This window comes from Tachypleus tridentatus, chromosome 10 (genome assembly GCF_004210375.1).
Source record: "Tachypleus tridentatus isolate NWPU-2018 chromosome 10, ASM421037v1, whole genome shotgun sequence".
Lineage (NCBI taxonomy): Eukaryota > Metazoa > Arthropoda > Merostomata > Xiphosura > Limulidae > Tachypleus > Tachypleus tridentatus.
In genome coordinates this window covers 63893753-63915622 of record NC_134834.1, presented here as the reverse complement: position 1 = coordinate 63915622, position 21870 = coordinate 63893753, and the positions used below count along the sequence as shown (strand labels likewise).

The 21870-nt window shown below is 30.6% G+C and overlaps 1 protein-coding gene across 2 annotated transcripts in view; it reads left to right on the top strand.

Annotated features, from left to right (window-relative positions):
- Positions 1–21870, top strand: part of LOC143229446 (cGMP-dependent protein kinase, isozyme 2 forms cD4/T1/T3A/T3B-like) — a 78336-nt gene that overhangs the window by 45244 nt on the left and 11222 nt on the right. For both annotated transcript variants that reach the window (XM_076461784.1, XM_076461783.1), the window contains exons 2-11: positions 4767–4933; positions 5792–5905; positions 9326–9431; positions 13165–13228; positions 14202–14279; positions 16689–16783; positions 17818–17889; positions 18441–18521; positions 20082–20169; positions 21524–21663. In XM_076461784.1, the coding sequence (XP_076317899.1) occupies positions 4810–4933; positions 5792–5905; positions 9326–9431; positions 13165–13228; positions 14202–14279; positions 16689–16783; positions 17818–17889; positions 18441–18521; positions 20082–20169; positions 21524–21663 (962 nt within the window). In that variant the 5' untranslated portion in view covers positions 4767–4809. The remainder of the gene's footprint in view (positions 1–4766; positions 4934–5791; positions 5906–9325; positions 9432–13164; positions 13229–14201; positions 14280–16688; positions 16784–17817; positions 17890–18440; positions 18522–20081; positions 20170–21523; positions 21664–21870) is intronic.

Below are 21870 nucleotides of genomic sequence, written 5' to 3'. Positions count from 1 at the left end.
CTGTAATTTTGGTGCGAATTAAAAATTGAAAGAAAATATATCAAAATTGGAGATGTTATCTCTCAGTTATTTCATAATGGATTATTTGAACTTTGATACACGTAGTAATAGTGCAGTAAAGTATATGTACTAAAAATATATGGAAGTTTGGATATCCACATTCTGAGGTATAGAAGGTAGAAAGTTGCTAGATTATTACTCCTGAGACAAGCTACTTTTACTCTTTTTGTGGGTGTGCTTTATTATAACCGATTAGGACCTATAGAACCAAATATGTAGTCAAACAATCAGTTATTTCATACCACTTACTTAAATTACAATTGAGACTAATTTTCCTTATCTTTTAACTGAGAATATTCATGTGTTACTGGCATTAGTGTAGTGCTAAGTCATAATATCGGAATCCTGCCAAAATTTAAAAACATGTAAAATCACCAACAAGGTAAAAATGTCATATTCAAAACCTAATTTCTGTTTTAAATAAATAAAATATATGCATAACTAATTATTTGAGACCATTTATATTAGTCCTAAATTGAGTATGGAGGTATTACAGACAGAAAACACGCAACTCAACTTCCTTTATATTAAGTAAAAAAAACAACACAAAATCAAGAGATATCATATAGATATCGCGAACATAAAAACAGGCCCGGCGTTCGACCGAAGTCTGAAGGTCGCGGGTTCGAATCCCCGTCGTACCAAACGTGCTCCCCCTTTCAGCTGCGAGAGCGTTATAATATGACGGTCAATCCCACTATTCGTTGGAGGCCTTCCATCCAGTCTTACACTGCTAAATTAGGGACGGCTATCACAGATAGCTCTCGAGTAGCTTTTCGCGAAATTCAAAAACAAACATTAAAACAAATTCTAAAGACGTATACATTGTTAATTTACTGTGTTTCTTAATTGAACCACAGTGTAATCAACTTTAATTTTTATAATGCTTTGTGCACCTCCTGTCCTGCAAACACGAATAATTGGAAACACGACTTTTGTTTTATGTTATCTAAATAATAAGCCTTTTTAAAACATACAATCTAATTGTAAAATGTATTTTATTAAATGTTTTAATACAATATTCGTGTGTCTTAATAACCACATGATGTAGGATAAAACCCATTTCACCGTTTTAAAGCTCTGACATCAGGTCTCGGATGAGAGTGACGGTGTTTGTTGAATGATCTTAGAGAGTTTTGCCGGCGGAGACGATGGATCACATAAGAGACATGACTCTTATGTCTCTTACACTAAAGAGTTTCGTTGCGAAAGAAAATTAATTTAGGGTGTAAACTGAGCAATTTATATATAAGTTTTGAAGTGTCAGGACTCAGTTCTTCACCTCCGGCTGTACTACGCCCATGGTCACAAGTCACAATGACTATCTTCGTCAGGGCACACATATGATAAGTACAATTAAGAAGTTAATTTTATTGTATTTTATGTAAAAAGAAAAAGTTATGTTTCTGTAAATATACATTTCTTACAGGCTGAAGCACACGAAACACACACACACAAAAGGTTATTGTACACTATCATATGTTCTTTCAGTTTGAGTTTTAAAGGTTAAGCTTCTGAAAAAAAAAATACAGGTTTGAAATGCTAACGGAGAGGCCTATCCATTTCAACATTACAGACTGATAATTTTCGTCAAAGATATCATTATGGCCAAGTGCAGCATTCGGTTCTTTTAACCATTAGATGACATTTTAAACACATTTTGGGAAACAACTTTTACTTAGTTTTCACTGGATAACTCAGCTCATCATCAGTTTCATTTTCGTTTCAGGAATTACCATGTTTAAATATGCTTTTGTTGCGTATTGCGTTAACGCAGACGAAAACAACCTCACATTAGTGCACTATTCTGATTCACACACGTTTTTTGATGACGATCGTTACATGTATATTGTGCAAGCAGGAAGAAATTTTTCGAAAAGTACTTCAATGGACGGGGAAATTTACGTGCATAAACATACGATCGTAAGCGAACGGGAATCGGATGAAAAATTGCTTTAGTTGCTCAGTAAAAATCTCTACGTCACTAATCGAACAGGAATCTTCTTTTTTAACCTGAGAGTTCAATAATTTAATTTTTTATTCAATTCTGTGTCGCATGAAAATATGCACTCGAAGAAAATTACAAATAACAAAAATTCTGGCTCGTAGGTACGGAAAATCCATTTAGCTTTTGTTTTTATTCAAAATTACCTAGGTTGTGAGATTCGGTATGTTGTGTGGGTGTGCACGTGTTTATATACACACACGCACACACACTGATCTTCAGTTTTGGTTACCCATATTTTCAGGCCTGGCATGACCAGGTGGTTAAGGCAATCGACTCGTAATTTGAGGTTCGCGGGTTCGAATCTCCGTCACACCAAACATACTCGCATTTTCAGCCGTGGGGACGTTATAATGTAACTGTCAATCCCACTATTCGTTGGTAAAAGAGTAGCCCAAGAGTTAGCGGTGGGTGGTGATAACTAGCTGTCTTCCCTCTAGTGTTACACTGCTAAATTAGGGACGGCTAGCGCAGATAGCCCTCGTGTAGCTTTGTGCGAAATTTAAAACGAACCAAACCAGAAAGAGCTATAATGTGTTAATTCGTGTTGTGTGTATGTTTCATAAAATTGCATTGTCATCCAATTTTTTTTTATTGCGATCAAAGTGAAGTGTAATATTTTCCAAAACTACACCCACCAATAAATAAGTGGGTGCTCCTCTATGGCTCACATGCTGTCCGCGGGGCTTCTTCCCTCTAACTTCTCAGTTTAAAGTACTTCCATCCTGGTTCTTCAACAGTAAGAGTGAGGGTTATAACACTAAAACTCGAGTTTCGATATCCGAATTTGGCAAAGCATAGGTAGCCCATTTTGTAGCTTTTTGTTTACAACAAACAAAATTAGGGACTCATGGTGCTCTTGTGTAACCTTTTCACGAAGTTCTGAAACATAAAACACATTTTATGTGGATGAGGTAGTGATAAAAATAATTCTCTTCAGCTTAGTTTCTTTCATGAGTTTGTTTTGTCAGTAGTGCACAAAATTACAAGAAAGTTCGCGATTAACGCGAACATCAATATATATATCAGTCATTTACGGTATATAGCAAGTTCCAAGATTGTAATGTGCCTGTTTTTCCATGTTAGTTAGATAAAGTCGTTGAAAATTAAAAGTTGACAATTTTCACTCTTTTTTTTTTTTTCTGTGACACTGTTTAAGCTACCTGACGAAGGGCTTTTGCCCGAAACGTTGTTAATAGTAATAAAACTTTTGTTATAGAAGTGTTTAGGCCTGGCATGGCCTAGCGCGTAAGGCGTGCGACTCGTAATCCGAGGGTCGCGGGTTCGCGCCCGCGTCGCGCCAAACATGCTCGCCCTCCCAGCCGTAGGGGCGTTATAATGTAACTGTCAATCCCACTATTCGTTGGTAAAAGAGTAGCCCAAGAGTTGGTGGTGGGTGGTGATGACTAACTGTCTTCCCTCTAGTCTTACACTGCTAAATTAGGGACGGCTAGCACAGATAGCCCTCGAGTAGCTTTGTGCGAAATTCAAAAAAACAAACAAATAGAAGTGTTTAACCGATTGCGGACACTTTTTTTTTAATAATGTTATATTGGTTACATTGTTGAAATAATATATACTGCATGTACATAGATTTCGTTACGTAATTGGTCTTAGCTAGATATCATGTGTTGTTTTAATTGTCACTACTTATGGAAGGTGTACATATATTTACAAACTTTAAATACAAAGAATGACTCACGGAAACATAAAGCGAAGGAATAACATTAGTATATTGATACTTACAATTTTTTGACGTTTTGCCAAGGAGTTACCTTTTCTTTTTTTTTTTTAAAAAGTGTTTTGTGCTAACGAAGCCCAATATCAGCTAATGTTTTACAATGACGTCACATTTCTTTAACAGTAAACCATCCTAGCTAGAACAGATTGTTTACTAACTGGTAGTTAAACACACGCTTGAGTGAAACGTGCACAGACAGAAACGAAGAACTCGTGGTGGAACTAATATTTGTTTAAATAATCATTCATAAGGAAACTACAGGTGCAGGAGATCAAATTGAATGATTATAAACGATCTAAACATACAAATGAAATCTGCCATGTTCAAGAAAAATAAACGAAATGCAAAAAATAAATAAATAGAAATAGTTAAACATGAGGAAATGAATACAATAAACGAACTTGTTACAGTTTGGGAATTGTTTGGAAAATGATTTTGGAAATTGGGGTCATTTTCTTTTTATTTTGTTTAGTTTTTGTGTTTTTTTTTAATTTTGTTAACAATTCTCACAACCCTTCTTGCAAGTTTGGTTTGCTTACTTGTTCTGGGCTTACATCGGTTTTGTGGAATATTTTTATACTGGAAATTTTAGTAAAAATTACAAGTAACTTTTAAAGTATCTAGATAATATTGACTTCAGGAAGCATATGCACTGTAGCTTCAATGCTGTATCAACAACTTCTGCTTGGTTTTGTAGGTAGATATTTAATTAGGTTATTTTTCTAGGTGGACGTAGATAGTGTTGCATTTGTTGACCTTGCTTCTTATGTACTTATGTTGCTGCTTTTTGCAGTATGAAGTCAGTAAATTCTTTAAGGTGCCCAGAAATGCCTCAAAACTGAAAGATGTTGAAGGAGAAAAATCTGTGAGAATATATGTTGAGACATTTTCACTTTCTCCATTTTTTATATGTAAAACTAACCATATCATTTATTATTTAAATGAATTTTGTTTCATCAGATCTAAGGAACTGATCAAAAATGCTATTCTGGATAACGATTTCATGAAAAACCTAGAGCCAGTACAGATCAAAGAGATTACAGACTGTATGTATCCTGTAGAGTATGCTCAAGATAGCCTCATCATCAAGGAGGGAGAAGTTGGATCAGTTGTCTTTGTCATGGAAGGTTAGAACTTCTTTATAAAATGTTTATAACTGAATTTTACTAAAACAATATTGGTTTAAAAGTACAGAGAACTAAACAAATTTAGAATGATTTACAATTTAGTAATAAAGTATTAAAAGTTTTTTCTTTATATAAAAGTGGTAAAATTAAAAAAAAGCAAAGTGTCCAATAATGTGAATATACCATTAAAACTCATATCTTTTTTTCCATAATCTGCAACGTAAAAATGCATTGTTATTAGTACAACAGTATACCACTTGTAAGTTACATATTTTATGGTCATTAAAGTATCTTTTCATTGTATTACAATATTAAAGTTAATGAACTTGCAACATTCTCACTTTCTTTTACCAAGCAATTTGGTATTTGCAGTCTTGTATAATTGGTTTTTAACTGAGAGAGTTTAACAAGAAAAATTTAGAAGCTTGAAATACAGGGTGTTTGGAAAGTCACTGTGCACTTATATATTTATTAACAAACATGTTTCAATATAGAATACAGGAGGTAAATATGAATGACAATTATAAACAATGTTGAAAGTGACCCCGTTGGTATCAATACAGGCCTGGATCTTTTTATTTTGTTTCTAAACACTGCTATCAGTTGTTGGCTTGAAATAGACTGAATGAATGCTGTTATTTCTGCTTTCAAAACTGCACAGTGACTTTCAGAACACCCTGCATTTTAGTGTTAATATTATTAACAGTTATTTGTTTTTAGTGTACTGTCAGCAGTTTCAGTATACATTCTTATCTTTTTTTGAAATGACATGAGGTTGGTGAAAAAAACAAATACAAAAATTATTTATACTAATTGATTTTTAACTAACTAATTGTTTAAGTTGTTGTTTTTTTTCAGAGGGTAAAGTGGAAGTTACAAAAGAAGGAAAGTTCCTCTGTTCTTTAGGGCCTGGGAAGGTTTTTGGTGAACTAGCCATCTTGTACAATTGTACACGAACTGCAACAGTTAAAGGTAAAGGAAAAATGCAATTATCTTATTTCTGAAAATACTGAAACCAACAAGGGTAGGAAAAAATAAACCAAAGGGTATTTAATTACATTGATTTGTCAATTAATATAATACAGTTAAGTTACAGCTGAAAGTATTTATTTCTTTCAGAGAGGAAATAGAAAAAAAAAACAGCTAATATTTGATCACACTGTTTCTTTCATTTATACTGTGGAATTGGCTTTTGGTATAAAATATCGATATTAGCAGAGATAGAATACGTCAGTATCTGATCCTACTGCTAGCTATTTTTGAAAATATACTGCACAATAAACTAATGGTTGAAAGTACTGATACAAACAACAGTAGAAGAGAATAACATCAACAAATTACTTAGTGACTTTGCTTCTGCCATTAAATTATCACAATAAAATGTTTAAGTTTGTAAACATTAGTGTATATTAATGCAAATTATTGCAGGTATTTTTAACACAATCTCTCCCAGACAGAGTGGTGTTTTTGGGTAGCAAACAGGGCCCAGGACAGGGGAAGTTGCATGTGGTACCATACCGAAAAGCCCTCCTAATATCAAATTAAAAAAAGTAATGTTTATATGCTGCATTTTGGTAAATCTTGCAAGAGGAAAAATAATATAAATGATTGATGGGGGAGTTAGAGAAAATGAGGGGTCCAGAATCAGGAAGGCATTTGGGCTCAGGGCTTCTTTCCCAGGCCCTGGTGGCAAAGAAAGAAACTTGGAAGTGTTTCATACATTGTTGGAAAATCTGGAACATACTTTATACAAAAATGCAGTATGTATAATGATAACATATTTTACTTGGGAGTTATGAACAATGAAAGAGACACAGTTTTGGAGTAATTTGTGATGATGAAAAACCCACTTGAAGTAAAAATGTAGTCTCAAGATAGATGATATGGATATTAAAACCTTAATTAAAATATAGTACAGAACAACATTTTGACTTTCTTAGGTTGTCTTTAGGTTAATAAAAAGAGTTTGCAACTGACCATTATTGGGCATATGTCTAATAGGATAGGAGTGTAAATGGGTACTGAATTGTAGAGGACATTGTAGTTAGTTGTTAGGTTATTAATTATTATAGGTATAAAGGGGTTCCTTTATATTGGTTTAATTTTGGTTTCAGTTGTATAAGTAGGGCTTCTTTGTTTATATTTGTTTCCCTATTTAGTGTCTGGGTGTGTTTTATGGTTATAATGTGTTTATTTGACTTGCACTGTTCAAAAATGTGTGAAAGTGTTTTTTTTTTTTATTCTTTGAATCTGGCTTCCATTTTTCTGCTTATTTCTCCAATGTAGAAGTAGTGGCAATTGTTGCATTGTATTTTATAAATAATGTTGGTGTTGTGTTTGTCAGTGTAGTTTTTACATGGGATGAATTTAGTTTTGTACCTGGATTTTGAATAAATTTGGTGTTTAATGAAAGGTTGTGCTTCATTATATGTTTTTTCCTAATGTTGGATATTTTTTGCTGATATCAGGAATATATGGTATGCAGCAGTGTAAGGTTTTGTAGTTCATTGTTTCTTGGAAGTTATTATTGTTTGCTGTTGATCTAGGTGTTTGCATATAATTTTTGTGTTCAATGGTTTTTGTAGGAAATTTGTTGGTGTTGATGAATTGTTGTTTTATTTTGTTGATTTCATCATTAATTTGATTGATTGAGCATAGTTTTGTGGCTGTGTTTATTTGGTTTCTTAATATGTTGTGTTTTTGTGTTGTTTCATGTGCTGAGTTTCAGAAAATGTATAGTCCAGTAGGGGTGATTTTTCTGTGGATTTCTGTTTTGAACTGTTTATTGGTTCTTTTGATCTTGAAGTTAAGAAATTCTATTTGGTTAGTTTTTTTCCTGTTCACATGTGAACTTAATGTTGGGGTGTATGGAGTTAACTTAGATACTAAGTAGGAAAACAAATATAAACAAATGCAAAATCAAGAAGCCCTACTTATACAATAATTCAAACCAAAATTAAACCAACATAAAGGGACACAACACCTTTATACCTATATTAATTAATAACCTAATATCTAACTACAATGCCCCCTATACTTTTGTACCCATTTACACTCTCATCCCTAAGATATGTGCCTGGTAACATCCATCGCAAACTCTCTTTGTTAACCTGAAGATGACCTAAGGTCAAAACATTGTTCTGTACTTTATATTAATTAAATTTTTTTTAATACCCATAGCAACCATCATTTAGAAAATTATCTCTGTTTTTCTTTTCAATGTTCAAATCAAATAATATGACCTTTCTTCATTGTCTGAAGAATAGGCATAATGAGTAATATAAAATGAAATCAATCTTCATTTAAATCAAGGGCAAAAATAATGTGTGTGTACCTGCTTTCTGGATATAATGGATGGTCACCTTTCACTGAACTTGTTCTGTTTTTAAGTATATTTGAACTTGATACCTGAATTTGCCTCAATTGTACAGTGCTATTTTCATATTTCATTGTGTGCTACATCTTGTAATATTTTTACTAAAATTGAATAAATCCTGGATTTTTTTTAAATATTAATTCCTACTTCTCAGGAGTCTCTGATTGAAGGAGAGATCTAATGCTAAATTTATTTGAAATTATGTTGAAAGGTTGAATATAGCAATTTATTTTAGAAATCAAACAAAACATAAGGTTAATTTTGTGGTGGAAAGCATTAATATAAATATCGAGTTTTGAAACATTTTACATTATATTTTTTATTGTGGGTCAATTTTTAAAACAGTGTTATGAGTTAGCAATTGAACCTTTAAAGGAATTATTGTATTCTCTGTTTTGGATATGTATTAGAAACTTCTCATGTATTATTAAAGTTGAAAGTGCTATTACAAATGTTATCTACTTATAAACCAACCATTTTAAGGTAAAATGTGTAATGTTAAATATAATTAACTAGTAATATTTCATTCCTTATTTAGATTATTTTATATTAGCAGTTGAAAAGGTTAACATGAATTGTGTTCACTAAAACTTTATATTAGCTGTGATTCTGATAACTTTAGATTTAATATTTTTTTTTACATTTTCAGTAAAAAGTTGCAGGATGACTTGTACATATTAACAGGTGAATGCAAGAGCTTCTTTAACAACAGACTTTCTTCAGTGAAAGTAGTCTTTTGCTATCAAAATGTCATGTACAGTTATTATTATACAGGTGCATTCCTATAATATTTTCCCAGAGTTCAAAAATAAATGATAAAATAGTTAAGATATTTTAGACTTAATGAATGTGACTGGTTTATCTTAATGCATGAATATTCCCTTAATGAATCAAAACATAATGAATTGATTATTTAGCATGTAAAGTGCATTTCATTAACTTTACTTCTTGAGTGATCTGTTGGATATGGTTATCACATTAAAGAAATTTTTAAAAATTTTTTTCATATTATATAGCTGTTAATGACTGTAGGCTATGGGCAATAGAAAGACAATGTTTCCAAACTATAATGATGAGGACAGGTTTAGTGAGACAGGCTGAACACACAGACTTCTTAAAAAGGTATGTCTACTAGATAAATTTGATGAAAACATTAAGCCCCAAAAATTGTCTTAAACAATGAACTCTACCAACTGTTAAAGTTTTTATTTCTTTGTATTATTCATGGGATTCTTAGATTAAAGTGATTATGTCACATGTTAAGTAGAATAGATTTATAACAAAAGGATTGGCAGTATATATTATACTCTAATACTGAACTTAACTAACAACTTTAAGCAAAGAATTGAACAGACTAGGCATAATGAGTAACATAAAATGAAATCAATCTTCATTTAAATCAAAGGCAAAAACAAAGTGTGTGTACCTGCCTTCACTGAACTTGTGAAATAATCCACTGGCTTTCTTCTTTCAAAATGTCTACCCACCAATCAACTTTCTTAAGATCCTGTGCATGAATGCTTAAATCTAACATTGTTACTCAGCAGGAAATATCAGATTTATTCATAGCAACTAGTGCTACTCACATGGCTTTTCATTTTCACTTAAACATAGGAGAGGTTTATACCTCAGGATATCATCTGGCCTACTATTGGAGGACACTGGCTGTCAGCATTCTTGCACAATTTGTAGTCATGTTGTCTTGTTTCCATGGGCAGAATAAGTAGCATTTTTAAATAATAAGAAAGAAACAAAGTCACAAGAATGAAGTCGACAATTTTTTTATCGTGTGTTATGCAAAAATTACATAGATTCAGAATAAATAAAAAAATTATGAAAATTCATGAATTGAAATGAGAAAATAGAAAAATTTTAATAAATTTTGTTATTCAGGTAAAAACTGTTTGAGTCATTTAAAATATGTTATTTGTATAGGTTTATGTTCATATTAGTCTTGTTAACTAAATATATTTGATTTTCTTTCCATTTTTGAAAATAAATTCAATTCATTTTTGTTCAAAAGTTGGATAAGTAATAATACTGAATTTTTAACCCTCCATAGAAAACAAATAACTTATCTTTTCTTAGTTATTTTCAAATAATTTTTTTTTCTAATTTTTGATGCAGCATTGTGCACATAGATTGACTTACCGCATTTTCCGCCTAATAAGCCAAATTTCTGACCCTAAATTTTGGACCTGATTTTGGGGTCGGCTTATTGGCCGATCACTCCTTTCGAAATTTCTTCTTCTTAGGAAATGTTTTTCTTTTGAAAATTACCATAGGCGGTAATTTTGTCCCATCAGCAAAGCACGTTAAGACTACAGTGAAACATTGTTTCTGGAATTTCATTGGTTACCTAATTACAGTGAGTGGAGCCAATAACGAATGACATATTGATTCCATCTCTGTCTCAATACAACACGTTCTGCTTTACTACAGAACGCCAATGATCACACACAACATGCATGCTGATGCTGAAACGAGACTAAGAAATCATTTTGAAGAAACTTGTCACTTCTTAAAAATGGCTTCGGCTTATTGAGCGGTAATAAGCAAAAACCCTCATTTTCAGAGCTGAAAATTGGCCTCGGCTTATTCGGCGATTCGGCTTATTAACCGGAAAATACGGTACTTGTAAATTGGTTGCATATATGTTTTAAATTTGCTGTGGTCCCTTTGTATGGGGGCCCAGCAAGGCCAGGTGGTTAAGGCACTCAACTAGTAATCCGTGGGTAATGGGTTCGAATCTTCATTACACTAAAGATGTTTGCCCTTTCAGCTGTGGGGGCTTTATAATGTGACGGTCAATCCCACTATTCATTGGTAAAAGAGTAGCCCAAGAGTTGGCAGTGGGTGGTGATGATTAGCTGCCTTTCCTCTGGACTATCACTGTTAAATTAGGGACAGCTAGTGCAGATAGCCCTTGTGTAGCTTTGTACGAAATTTAAAACAAAACAAACCCTTTGTGTAGACAAAAATTCCATAATATAAGAACTCTTATATGCAGTTATAATATTGTACTGGATCTGTTTGTATCATGCTCTCTTTAAGTGGGACCATACTCAATTTAAAGTAGTGCTGTTAGTCAAATTAAGCTGCAAGACAGTTATTGAATTTTTCCATTCATCCATATAATTCTTTGGTTTTATGAAGGTAGTTTTTCAAAAATTTACTTTTCAAAGATGTTTTAAGCAAAAAAAGTGGACTTCTACTGCCTTTTTCAAGTTAAACATGAAATGCAATGGGGGGACATTGTTAAATACAATTTATTAACGAGGATTTCTTAATCTTGTTAAATTGTTGTTCTTTGAAATAGCCAAAGATTAACTGGAGTATCTGTTGTCAGAATGAGTACATTTAAGTTGTAAAGAATGACTGGAAATTACATATACATTGTCATACTTTCAGCTGTATTTAACAACTATCATTAACTTAGTGAACTACTTCATCATACTGTATGGAATGTTAATGATTTTCATACAATATTCAGTAACCTTGTAAGTATTTTTTTACCAAGTGCTCATTTGGCTATCTCTCTCTCTGTCTTTTTTTTTTTTCTGTATCAGGAATTAGAAAATTTATTTCATCTAGTCTCTCTTACCAGATCAAAAATAAAAATAATTTTGCTTCAAAAGTTCATAAACATTTTCATAGTTATTAATAGTAGTTGAGTGCTTTCTTTCCATTTTGACTACCTGGCTGTTTATGCACATGGGAAATACTAAACATTTATGCTGACTATACTTGTATATGCCCAGGTAATTTTGGATAAATACAATAAACTAGAATTATACCAATGTTATAGCTTAAAGCATTAGCTGTCATCCATGAAGGATGTGTATTGGAACATAAAAGTTAAAATGTAGCTACAAGTAATCAGCTAAATCAGATTAAGTTATATAACTAGAAGTATCACCCACTTGATTCATATTATTGTGCAATAATGTAATATATTGCTGAACTAGCAATTAATACAAATGTGAAATGTAGAAACGTTTAAAAGACAGATGACTAACTGTCATGTAAAACATGTTGAAATAAATTATATTAATTATCATATTTAATCTAGTTTGATTTATGTACAATGTGTCAAATAATTATTTTTAGCTATTCAATTTTATGTTTAGAATCTTAAAAATATATATTACTTTTTATTTTTAAAATAAAACTATTCTATGTGTAATTATCTTGTATTAACGAGTCCAGACACTTGATGATCTATGGCATATAAGAGTAGCAGGACATTACACACTGTTGGGTTTAGGTTTTGTTTCTCACACCCTTAACTCGCTGTTTTGATTCTTCCTTCCTCTCTCTCATTAACTATTTCTGAGGTTAGTTTCTTCTCTTAATTTACTCCTAGTTGAATATATCTTAATTCTAATTTAAAAATAAGGAAGCAGTATGAAATTGATCTTCAGCAAAAAGAAATAGTTATTTTCCACATCTTAAAAGAATGAGAAACATTGTCACAATGTCATATTGGGTCTTTGGGAAAGAGTTTTTATTTTTTTATACCTTTGTTTGTGTGGGAAGCCATTATACAAAGCCATTAGAAAATATTAAAAATGATGTAATTAATGAAATTAAATCTTTAATTTGTGTCCAAATTAGATCAGAAACAATATTATAATCTTTAACATGAAGTAAAAAACATGTGTTAGTTTAATTATGCAATCATAAAACATAATGTAATTACTTTGCATTTTAAGCTAGGTGGTATTTTTTAAAGTATGAAATGAAGATCTTGTGTTTTAATCCAAAATATTCATCACTTTCATTTTAATCTTAAGCTGAAATTTTAATTTAAGCACTTCTAAAAAGTAATTAAGATATTTCTTTTTTAATTTAGTGTACCAACTTTTAGGAAATTAAATGAAGAAACCCTCATAAAGATAGCTGATGTGCTTGAAGAGGCAAGTGATACAGCTTTCAAATTTATTTAAAAGAGCTTAAAAAATTATAAGTTACGCTCTGGCTTTTGTGTCATTTTTGTAATCCTATTTATGTATTACATGGTTGCTTTATGTTTGCATAAGAATTACTAAACATATTTTGTTTAAAGTTCTATAATTTGTGAAATAGAGAATTCTGTTTTTGTTTTGTTATGGTTTTGTTTGCTGTCCATTTATTATTCCTTCCATCATTTTGTTTAGCTGATAATTTTTTGTTATATCAAAGTTGTAACTCACCTTCAAGCTGATCATATTAGTTTTGAATATGTGTGTATTACTATGAAACTGACACCAGCTTTTCCTAACAGTGGCATACAGGTACTAGTGTTGTGAAATATGTAAATTGATGGTAATAAGCAGTCATATGAGATGAAATCGTCTGATGTAACAGCAAAATAAAATCCCTGCCATGAGCTTCTGTAAGTTAATTCACATGATATGGCTAAAATGTATTATTGCTGATTGTCACTTGATGTTGGTATTTATATTGAAATTATTTAAACATGAAATATTGTGCTTATTTCTGGAATTAGTGTTTTGTTTTTCTTTTACTGATTCTTTTTTCTAATTTGTTTGTTTATTGAAATAGTTCTGAAAATTGATAATTGTTCTGTTTAATCATTAAGGTTAATATCAAGTCCAGGCCAGACGTGTAGTTATTAGTATTTTCGTAAGTGATAATGTTTTGTTTCCAGTTGCTTGAAAGTTTTGTTCTGGATGACTGTGGTTGTCAAAGTTTAAAAAAAATTGTTTTTTTTGTTTGATCCTGGTTGTAGCAACTGTTTATTTTAGTTCATAACAAACTAATATAGCTCTTTTTTGGCTGTAATTAGAAAAAAAAAGCAAAGAATAAAAGAAAATGTGTTTGATAATTGAATACAAAAATGTGAGAGTTGTTTATGCAAAAATTATTATCATTATTTTTTCTCCATAGACAACTTACAGTAAAGGAGATTATATCATAAGACAAGGAGCACATGGAGATACTTTCTTTATTATCAGCAAAGGAAAGGTTAATATTAATAACTTTTACTGTATTTGAAAAAAGTATAAAATCTATCTGTTATTACATAGATAAATTCATGCTATAAATTTTTTTACCCCTTTTACTGTAGACTTAGTATAATATACACAAGTTCATCTACACATTTGCACATGTTAAGTATTTGCACTACAACTTTTGATGAAGCATGCGTACTTTCACAAAATTTGATGGACTTTTAGTAAAGATTACAATTCTTTTGTGCACAAAAGAATCACATTTTTTAATGAAGTATTTTTCTAAAGATTTGTTTGTGAAAATATCGAGTCTGTTTCGTTACTAGTTTGAATGCAAAGTGATTTCATGTTATGATCAAAAATAAAGTATTCTTCATGACAAAAATTTCAAATATTATTTGTGTAATCTCTAAAATCTCCTACATACATTTCAAATGTTTGTTTTGTCTAAGACTTTATATTTTGTTATTTTCTATACCCAAACGATGTAAGGTCTGTTACTTGACTAACCTTGTAACCATCATTAAAGAAAAAGGAAATAAATATAAATTATGTTTTTTTGCAAGAGTGACTACATATTATAACTAAAAATACAAATGTTTATTCTAAATAGCTTAAGTGTCATAATGCTATATATTCATACATATATTTATTGTTTTTTATTATATTTATCTTCCAGTTATGCCTATCTAACACTACATAACTTGTGTTGATGAGGTGCACATGCACGTGTTATGTATCCTATGATATCAAAATGGCCTTTAGTCTTCTCTGGCATGGCTGGGTTTTAATAGACCAATATTTTGTAATATACAGTCACATTTCAATTATTATACATAATATATGGACATAGGTTATTACTATTTAGAAGTAAATTATTAAACTTATTTTTCTTAAAATATAGAACAATAAATAAAGAAGTAAAGCAAACAGTTATCTCTTTTAGCTATGACCTTTGAACTCAATTGCTGCTGGACATAAATTGTTGAGCCTTTTAAACTTTTGCATATGGAAGATAGCAAACAGAACAATTTTTTTAAAACAATATTAATACTATAGAATTGCACTGTAATGTACTAAGCTTAGTAACTAAGTTGTATTTATGTTTTAAAAAAACGAAACTATGAGAAAACTAAAGATGTAACCTACCTTCTTCAAATCTTGGTTTGAAAGAAGGTGATAGCCTTTTCACAGATTAAAATGGCTGATAAAACCACTAGAGGGATATTCTAAGCTTTTAACTGGCTATTCGTGCCATATATTGAAGTACGTGTATATGAAAGACCATTTTAAAAAATGGAAAGAGGTGAATGGGGCCACTTTGTTTGATTTGATACATAAGCCTTATCTCAACAAAATAAAAAGATATGAAATTCTTATTGTGTATTTTAGCTTGTTAATATTGGTATTTTAAATTTCTAATTTGTATGTAACTGTAGACTTAGTATTTTTGACATCACAAACATCTAATGTTAAACAGTGTTGCATTCAACATACTACATGACTCACTGAAACCTGTATTTAGGTGTTTCTTAGAATGGCTGGTATGGGTATTAACACTTTTATTGATAAGGAGAGTACAGTGTTTCAATCTTCCTAGGCCATCTTCCTTATCATTGAGAGTGTTAATACCTATACCAGCTGTTCTGAGATACATTTTTATTTCAAGTTGGTTTCTCTTGATAAAAATGTGATAAAATAGTAATTGAATAAAATTTTAAATTCAAGTCAACAAACACTATGACACGTCTTTGACCCATAACCTGTTGTTAAAGGGTTAATTTTGTTTTTGTTTTAGAATTACAGAAAAATAGGATATGATTTATTATGTAAGTAGTGGGTGTACTTATTTTAGTGCTATGTTACAAGTTTATTCAGGAATCTGTAACTCTTGAGCTATATTTCTTATAAAATATATTAAAAAAATAATTGTTTCACCTTGAAAAATTCTCACATCTTTATTACACAACATGGTTTTAGCCTTAGTCCCTCATTACTGATATATTTCAGTATTTAACAGTGTAATAAATTAGTTTGTTTATACAGATTGTGTGAAATTTCTGTCACAGGGGCACTGTGCTGTTTAAATTATAACATTTGACTACTATTTCAGGATTAGAATAAGCTAAAAGTATAGGCTACTAAAGGTCCTTTTTTTTTTCTTGGCTAATTTTAGTTGCAGAATATGTAATACATTATCTTATTCCTGACTTTTTACACCTTGAGATCTCATAGATGTGTGGATTTTGAGTTCATGTACAAACTTACGTGTAAAATTATCTCCTTAGTTACCTGCCAGGTGTTTGTAGTTCAATGTACATATTTATTATTTACTTGAAGTTATTCCTAGGACAGTATATGTAAAGTACTAAAGACATTTTAGCTAGCTGTGGATGAACCTCTTTTCTAAATTTATCTTTAGGTAAAAGTGACAATTAAGGTTCCAGAGTTAGAAGAAGAAAAATACATTAGAACTTTATATAGAGGAGACTTTTTTGGTGAGAAAGCTCTTCAGGGGTAAGCTGATCTTAAATAATAATGTTCATGATTTTCCAGAATTTCTATTTGATCTCTGCAAATTTAATAACAAGCATTAATGTCATGAATAATTAAAACAAATCTCGACATGAATGACAGGATGAATGAATAAAGGTGAAATGGGTAACAACTGCCTTGTTCAACATGACACTTGTGGAAAAATTCTTTGAGGATCAGTTTATAAAAGTAGTACTGGTGGGAAAAGAATGATGTTTGGAAAGGTATTCATCTCTTGCCTTCCCTTTCCATCTGTACTATTTTTATAGGTTAGGCTTTCAAGGTTTTCTTTACAAGTGTCCTACTGAATTGTTGCTTATTTCACCTCTGTTTGTTAATTCCTCAAAATTAATAACTAATAGACATGTTTGGAAAATATATTTCTTTGAAAGACATGAAGTACCTTGAGTGGCCTTTGTAAGCATATTTTATAATAATTGAGGAGAGTTTTCAGTTATATTATTTTGTAAATAATATTTTTTACTAAGTAGTGGTGAAGTGAGAATTAATGGTTTTAAAAATCAGTACCAAAAGAAAACTAAACAATAGTATTTAATTAATTTTAAATAAGTGGTGAAAGAATTATTATAATAAAGGCTGGAAATATTCTATAAGGTAACAAAAGAATTAGCTCAATCATAGGTAGATAATTTCTAATCATATCTATAATAATTGATTAACTATTACTTGGTTCATTAAGTTGTAGCTTTATTATTTTAATATCTTTGTTTGCTATCTTTTAACATCACTCCTATTTGCAGGAGACTTGAAGAAGTTATGATGTACTGATGTTATATTCACTGAGAGCATGGTTACATATACTTCTTTTGCAACAGTTCTTGAAATCTGCATTTTCTTTAATGTACGTTTGAAGCCATTTAATGTCTTCACTTTTGAAATTTGTGAAAGACTGCTCAGAATGACAATTTGTTTTTCTTTTAATGATGTCTTTGGTGGTTCAGCACTTGATGTATAGAATATGACAAAGAATGAGAATGTTATATTTTGTTTTGTAGAGAAGATGTTCGTACAGCTAATATCATAGCAGATGACACCGAGGGTGTGGTATGTCTAATCATAGACAGAGAGTGAGTATTTATTATTATCATTAATTCACTTTATTTTATATTCATTTGGATATCTTAAACATTCCAAGCATACAATTAGTACAGTATTGTTACACAAACTTGTAATTTGAAAAAAACATTCTGTATTTATGTATGTAGAATTATTCTTGTATAACAGTTAATAAATATTTTCTTTTATATAAATGGAAAAATTGCAAAAATAAAACAAAATGTTTTGTAAACAAAGCATTTGCATATATGCATTTTGTAATTGTTATTTTAAAATAAATTTAAAATGGAGTTGTAACTTTAACTTATTTTCATAATTAAAAAATGAATTAAATATGTATGTAGATTTATCATCAAGAAGGCTAATGAAAATTGTCTTGTCATAGCACTGTTTGAATTAAACAACTGAACAGTGAAAACATTATAGGGTTGAGACAGGAAATATATAAGTTACAAAATGAAATATAAATGTTGGGTTTAAAATTCTTACTCAGTGGTTTTAAACCATGATATTTATATCTAAAACAAATTGGAATCTTCTCAATACTCTGCTTTTTCTATAGGTCCTTCTTGCAACTTATTAGTAATATTGATGAAATCAAACAAAAACGTTATGATGAAGATGAGATTATTGAACGCAAAAAGTAAGTTATTATCCTTTGTTTTATATTTATCTTGCACCACAGTTTTGAGTAAATGTTTTAATTATATAGGTTTTAATGAAGCTTAAACAACGTTATTTTATAAAATTCCATATTTATTGTATAAATCCTGCCAGAATAATGAACTAATAACAACGTTTTGAGTTTATATACAATATATTCCAAAATTAACTTTACTCAGCTAACCAAATTAACATATATATATATTATACATGCACTAGATTATGCAGATTTTCTGATATTTGATCACTTCAGATCTACTTTAGACAAGTAACTGGGAGATCAAAATACACTATATACTAGAATATAGTGTATTTATAGAAACAAGATCTTAGTTTCAAATGATTAATGTTTGCAGCTTAAGATACTTTTGTAGCCCTTCAGTTTCCTCATGCAACTGATTTTGTAACATTTCAAGAGAAATAAAATTAAGATATAAATAAACATTTATTGCAGTGATTTCTTTACTGATAACTTTAATTCTTAAAATCTGTTATTTGAAAAGTGATGTAGAAGTACAACATTTATGAATGACAAGTTTAGATTAAGCATTTTTCACAGTAAATTAAAAATAACTGTTACATTTTCACTTTACTTATCTTTTTGCATTCTGAAGAATTTCTGAGGTAAGGCCATTATGTAAGAGACATAACTGCTTGTGTTTGTAGCATACAGTTGGAGGCAGAAATTCTTATTATGGGTTATTTTTCATTTGTAATGCATATGTATACATAATGGATTCTTTGTAACACATAATTTGTAGTTATTATATGTTGTATTGTAGGGTTTGTTCAAGAGAACTTGCACAATTTTTGTGAAACTAAGTGACAACTAAAACGTTGTTCATAATTTTATCCATTTTTTATGAACATACAAAACAAACTTTTTCTTGATATTCCATCCACTTTCTAAAAAGTTGTGTATAAAGTGGTGAAGTTTTGTAAAGTATATATTATCATATATTGCTCCTTATAAATAACATATAGCAACATGAGTGTCTGTAAAAATATTTCCTGGAAATGGCAAAGTTTTCTGGGAGGGGGTAACAAAGTAGTGAGAAGTTGTGAATTGAATTAAAAATTCATATGTGGCTTAGTGAATAAAGAAAATTATGTTTCTTATACCCCCTAATCCACACACACACAAACAGATGTCCATGCATAGAGCAAAAACAGAGGTGTGTTTAAGCTGTGAAAATTAATAATATTTTTTGCTGTTCAATACTATAGCATATTACCTATTTGATAGCAAATGTTATTTTGTCATTTTGTTGAAAGGTGTGCTTGACCATCTTCTAAACCTTGTTTTGTACACTAGTGAAATTGGGGGGGGGCTCATTCTAGGTTGCACTTTTTTTCTTTTTGTTGGCACTTAGTTGCAACCATTATTTCAAATTTTGTATGAAATTCACTTTGTTAACTTTCATTATTGGTTGTTCATGCACAACATAAAAACTATGAAATTTATGTCTTTATGTGGTTATTGTATTTAGATATAAATAATGTTATCTTTGTCTAAAGAAGCTTTTTTTTTCAAACACAGACTGAATGAAGAATTTGTTCACTTGAAATTGACAGATCTTAAAGTTATTGCTACTATAGGGGTTGGAGGGTTTGGAAGGGTTGAACTTGTAAGTATGAAGCTATAAGCTGAATGCTTCAAAATAACTTTTGTTTGTTTTTACTTTAATGAGAACATAGGGCAAATAAACTTTGAATGTAAGAGTTGGCATTTATATTTTAAATTTTGAAGAGTAACTCTTCACTTTTATTCTCTTAAGTTGGACCAAAAAGGATTAAATTCTAATTTGCATTTCTAGTTTGAGATATTTACACTTTTGATGCTTAAAATTAAAGCTAGAACATGTTTTGAGTTTAAATATTGTACTATATTGGTAATCTTGACTTTATATAATTGTATAAAACTAACCTAGTTAATAAATCAATGTGTTGACTAATTTTGGTAATATTTCATTTCTACATGACCTTTTTGTAATTATAACTGTTTTACTTTAATCTTAAAATATCATATCAACAAATTTATAAACCATAATGGCTTAAATAAAAAGTAATAAATATATTTAGGAAGTGGTTCAAGCACTCTAACTGTTGACAATAGAAGTCTGATGTAATTGTTACGTTGAATGGCAGCAACTCAAAGTGGATCACACCAACAGTATCCCACCAAATGCTTAACAACACTTTCCTAGGGTGGAAGTCCATTTTGGCTGTGCTTTAGCCAGTTTACCTGTACTGAGCCATTGTCTGTGGCACTTAACATTTTTATAAAGTATCCATTTTTCATTTCCAGTCACTAACCTGTCCAAAAAAGGTGAGTTACATTCATGAGAGTGAAGAGAAGTGCAAATGTCCACTCTTGCTCTAAGGTTGGTTTCTGTCAAATCACGGGGGATCCATTTTCCAAGTTTTGACACCTTTTCAAACTGTTGCAGATGACGATGAACTGTTGAATGTGTTGAATTAAGCTTCTGTGCTAGTTCTTTAACTGTTACAGCACAATCTTCATCAAGTGCAGCCAGCAGCAAGTCATCATTAAACTCAACAGGACAACCTGAACCTGGTGCATTACTTAAGCTGTAGTCACCTAATCTGAACTTCTGAAACCACCTTTGACATTATCTTTCATTGAGAGACTCCGCACCATAAAAATCTTGAATGTTTCTTATAGCTTCTGCTGCACTATTGCCTTTTTTAAACTCATAAAGCATTATATGCCTAATGTGCTCTTTATACACATCCATCTTCATAAGGATTTATTTGATTAATGATCTGAAAAAATGGAGTTGAGTTAGTTTCTTTCATTTTTTGAACATTTTTATATACGTCTTACTACATATTTTAGTCATTAAAGCCTTCTACGAAGACAGGAATGATGATGCACTTTCTGTATTAAATTTTCGGACCTTACTTGTAGTATGACCTGATATAATGAAACTACTGACCTTTTATAATACAAACTTTAAGGTAAAGGTGAACGATGACACCTCAAAGACATATGCTCTCAAGGTGATGAAGAAAGCTCAGATTGTAGAAACTCGTCAGCAGCAGCACATCTTGTCTGAGAAGATTATAATGGAGGAAGCCAACTGTGATTTCATTGTCAAGTAAGAGACATTTTAAGTACATGTTTATAGTAACTTTAATGAAAATAGAATTCTTATAAATAAAAGAAACATTGTGTTTAATATGACTAATTTCATAACTTGAAAAAGAGTGTTACATTTGGATTTTATGAAATGCATGTATATAATATTGTAAGTTTATAGGAATCAAATGTCATTAACTTGTTCCATGTAATCACTCAAGTTATC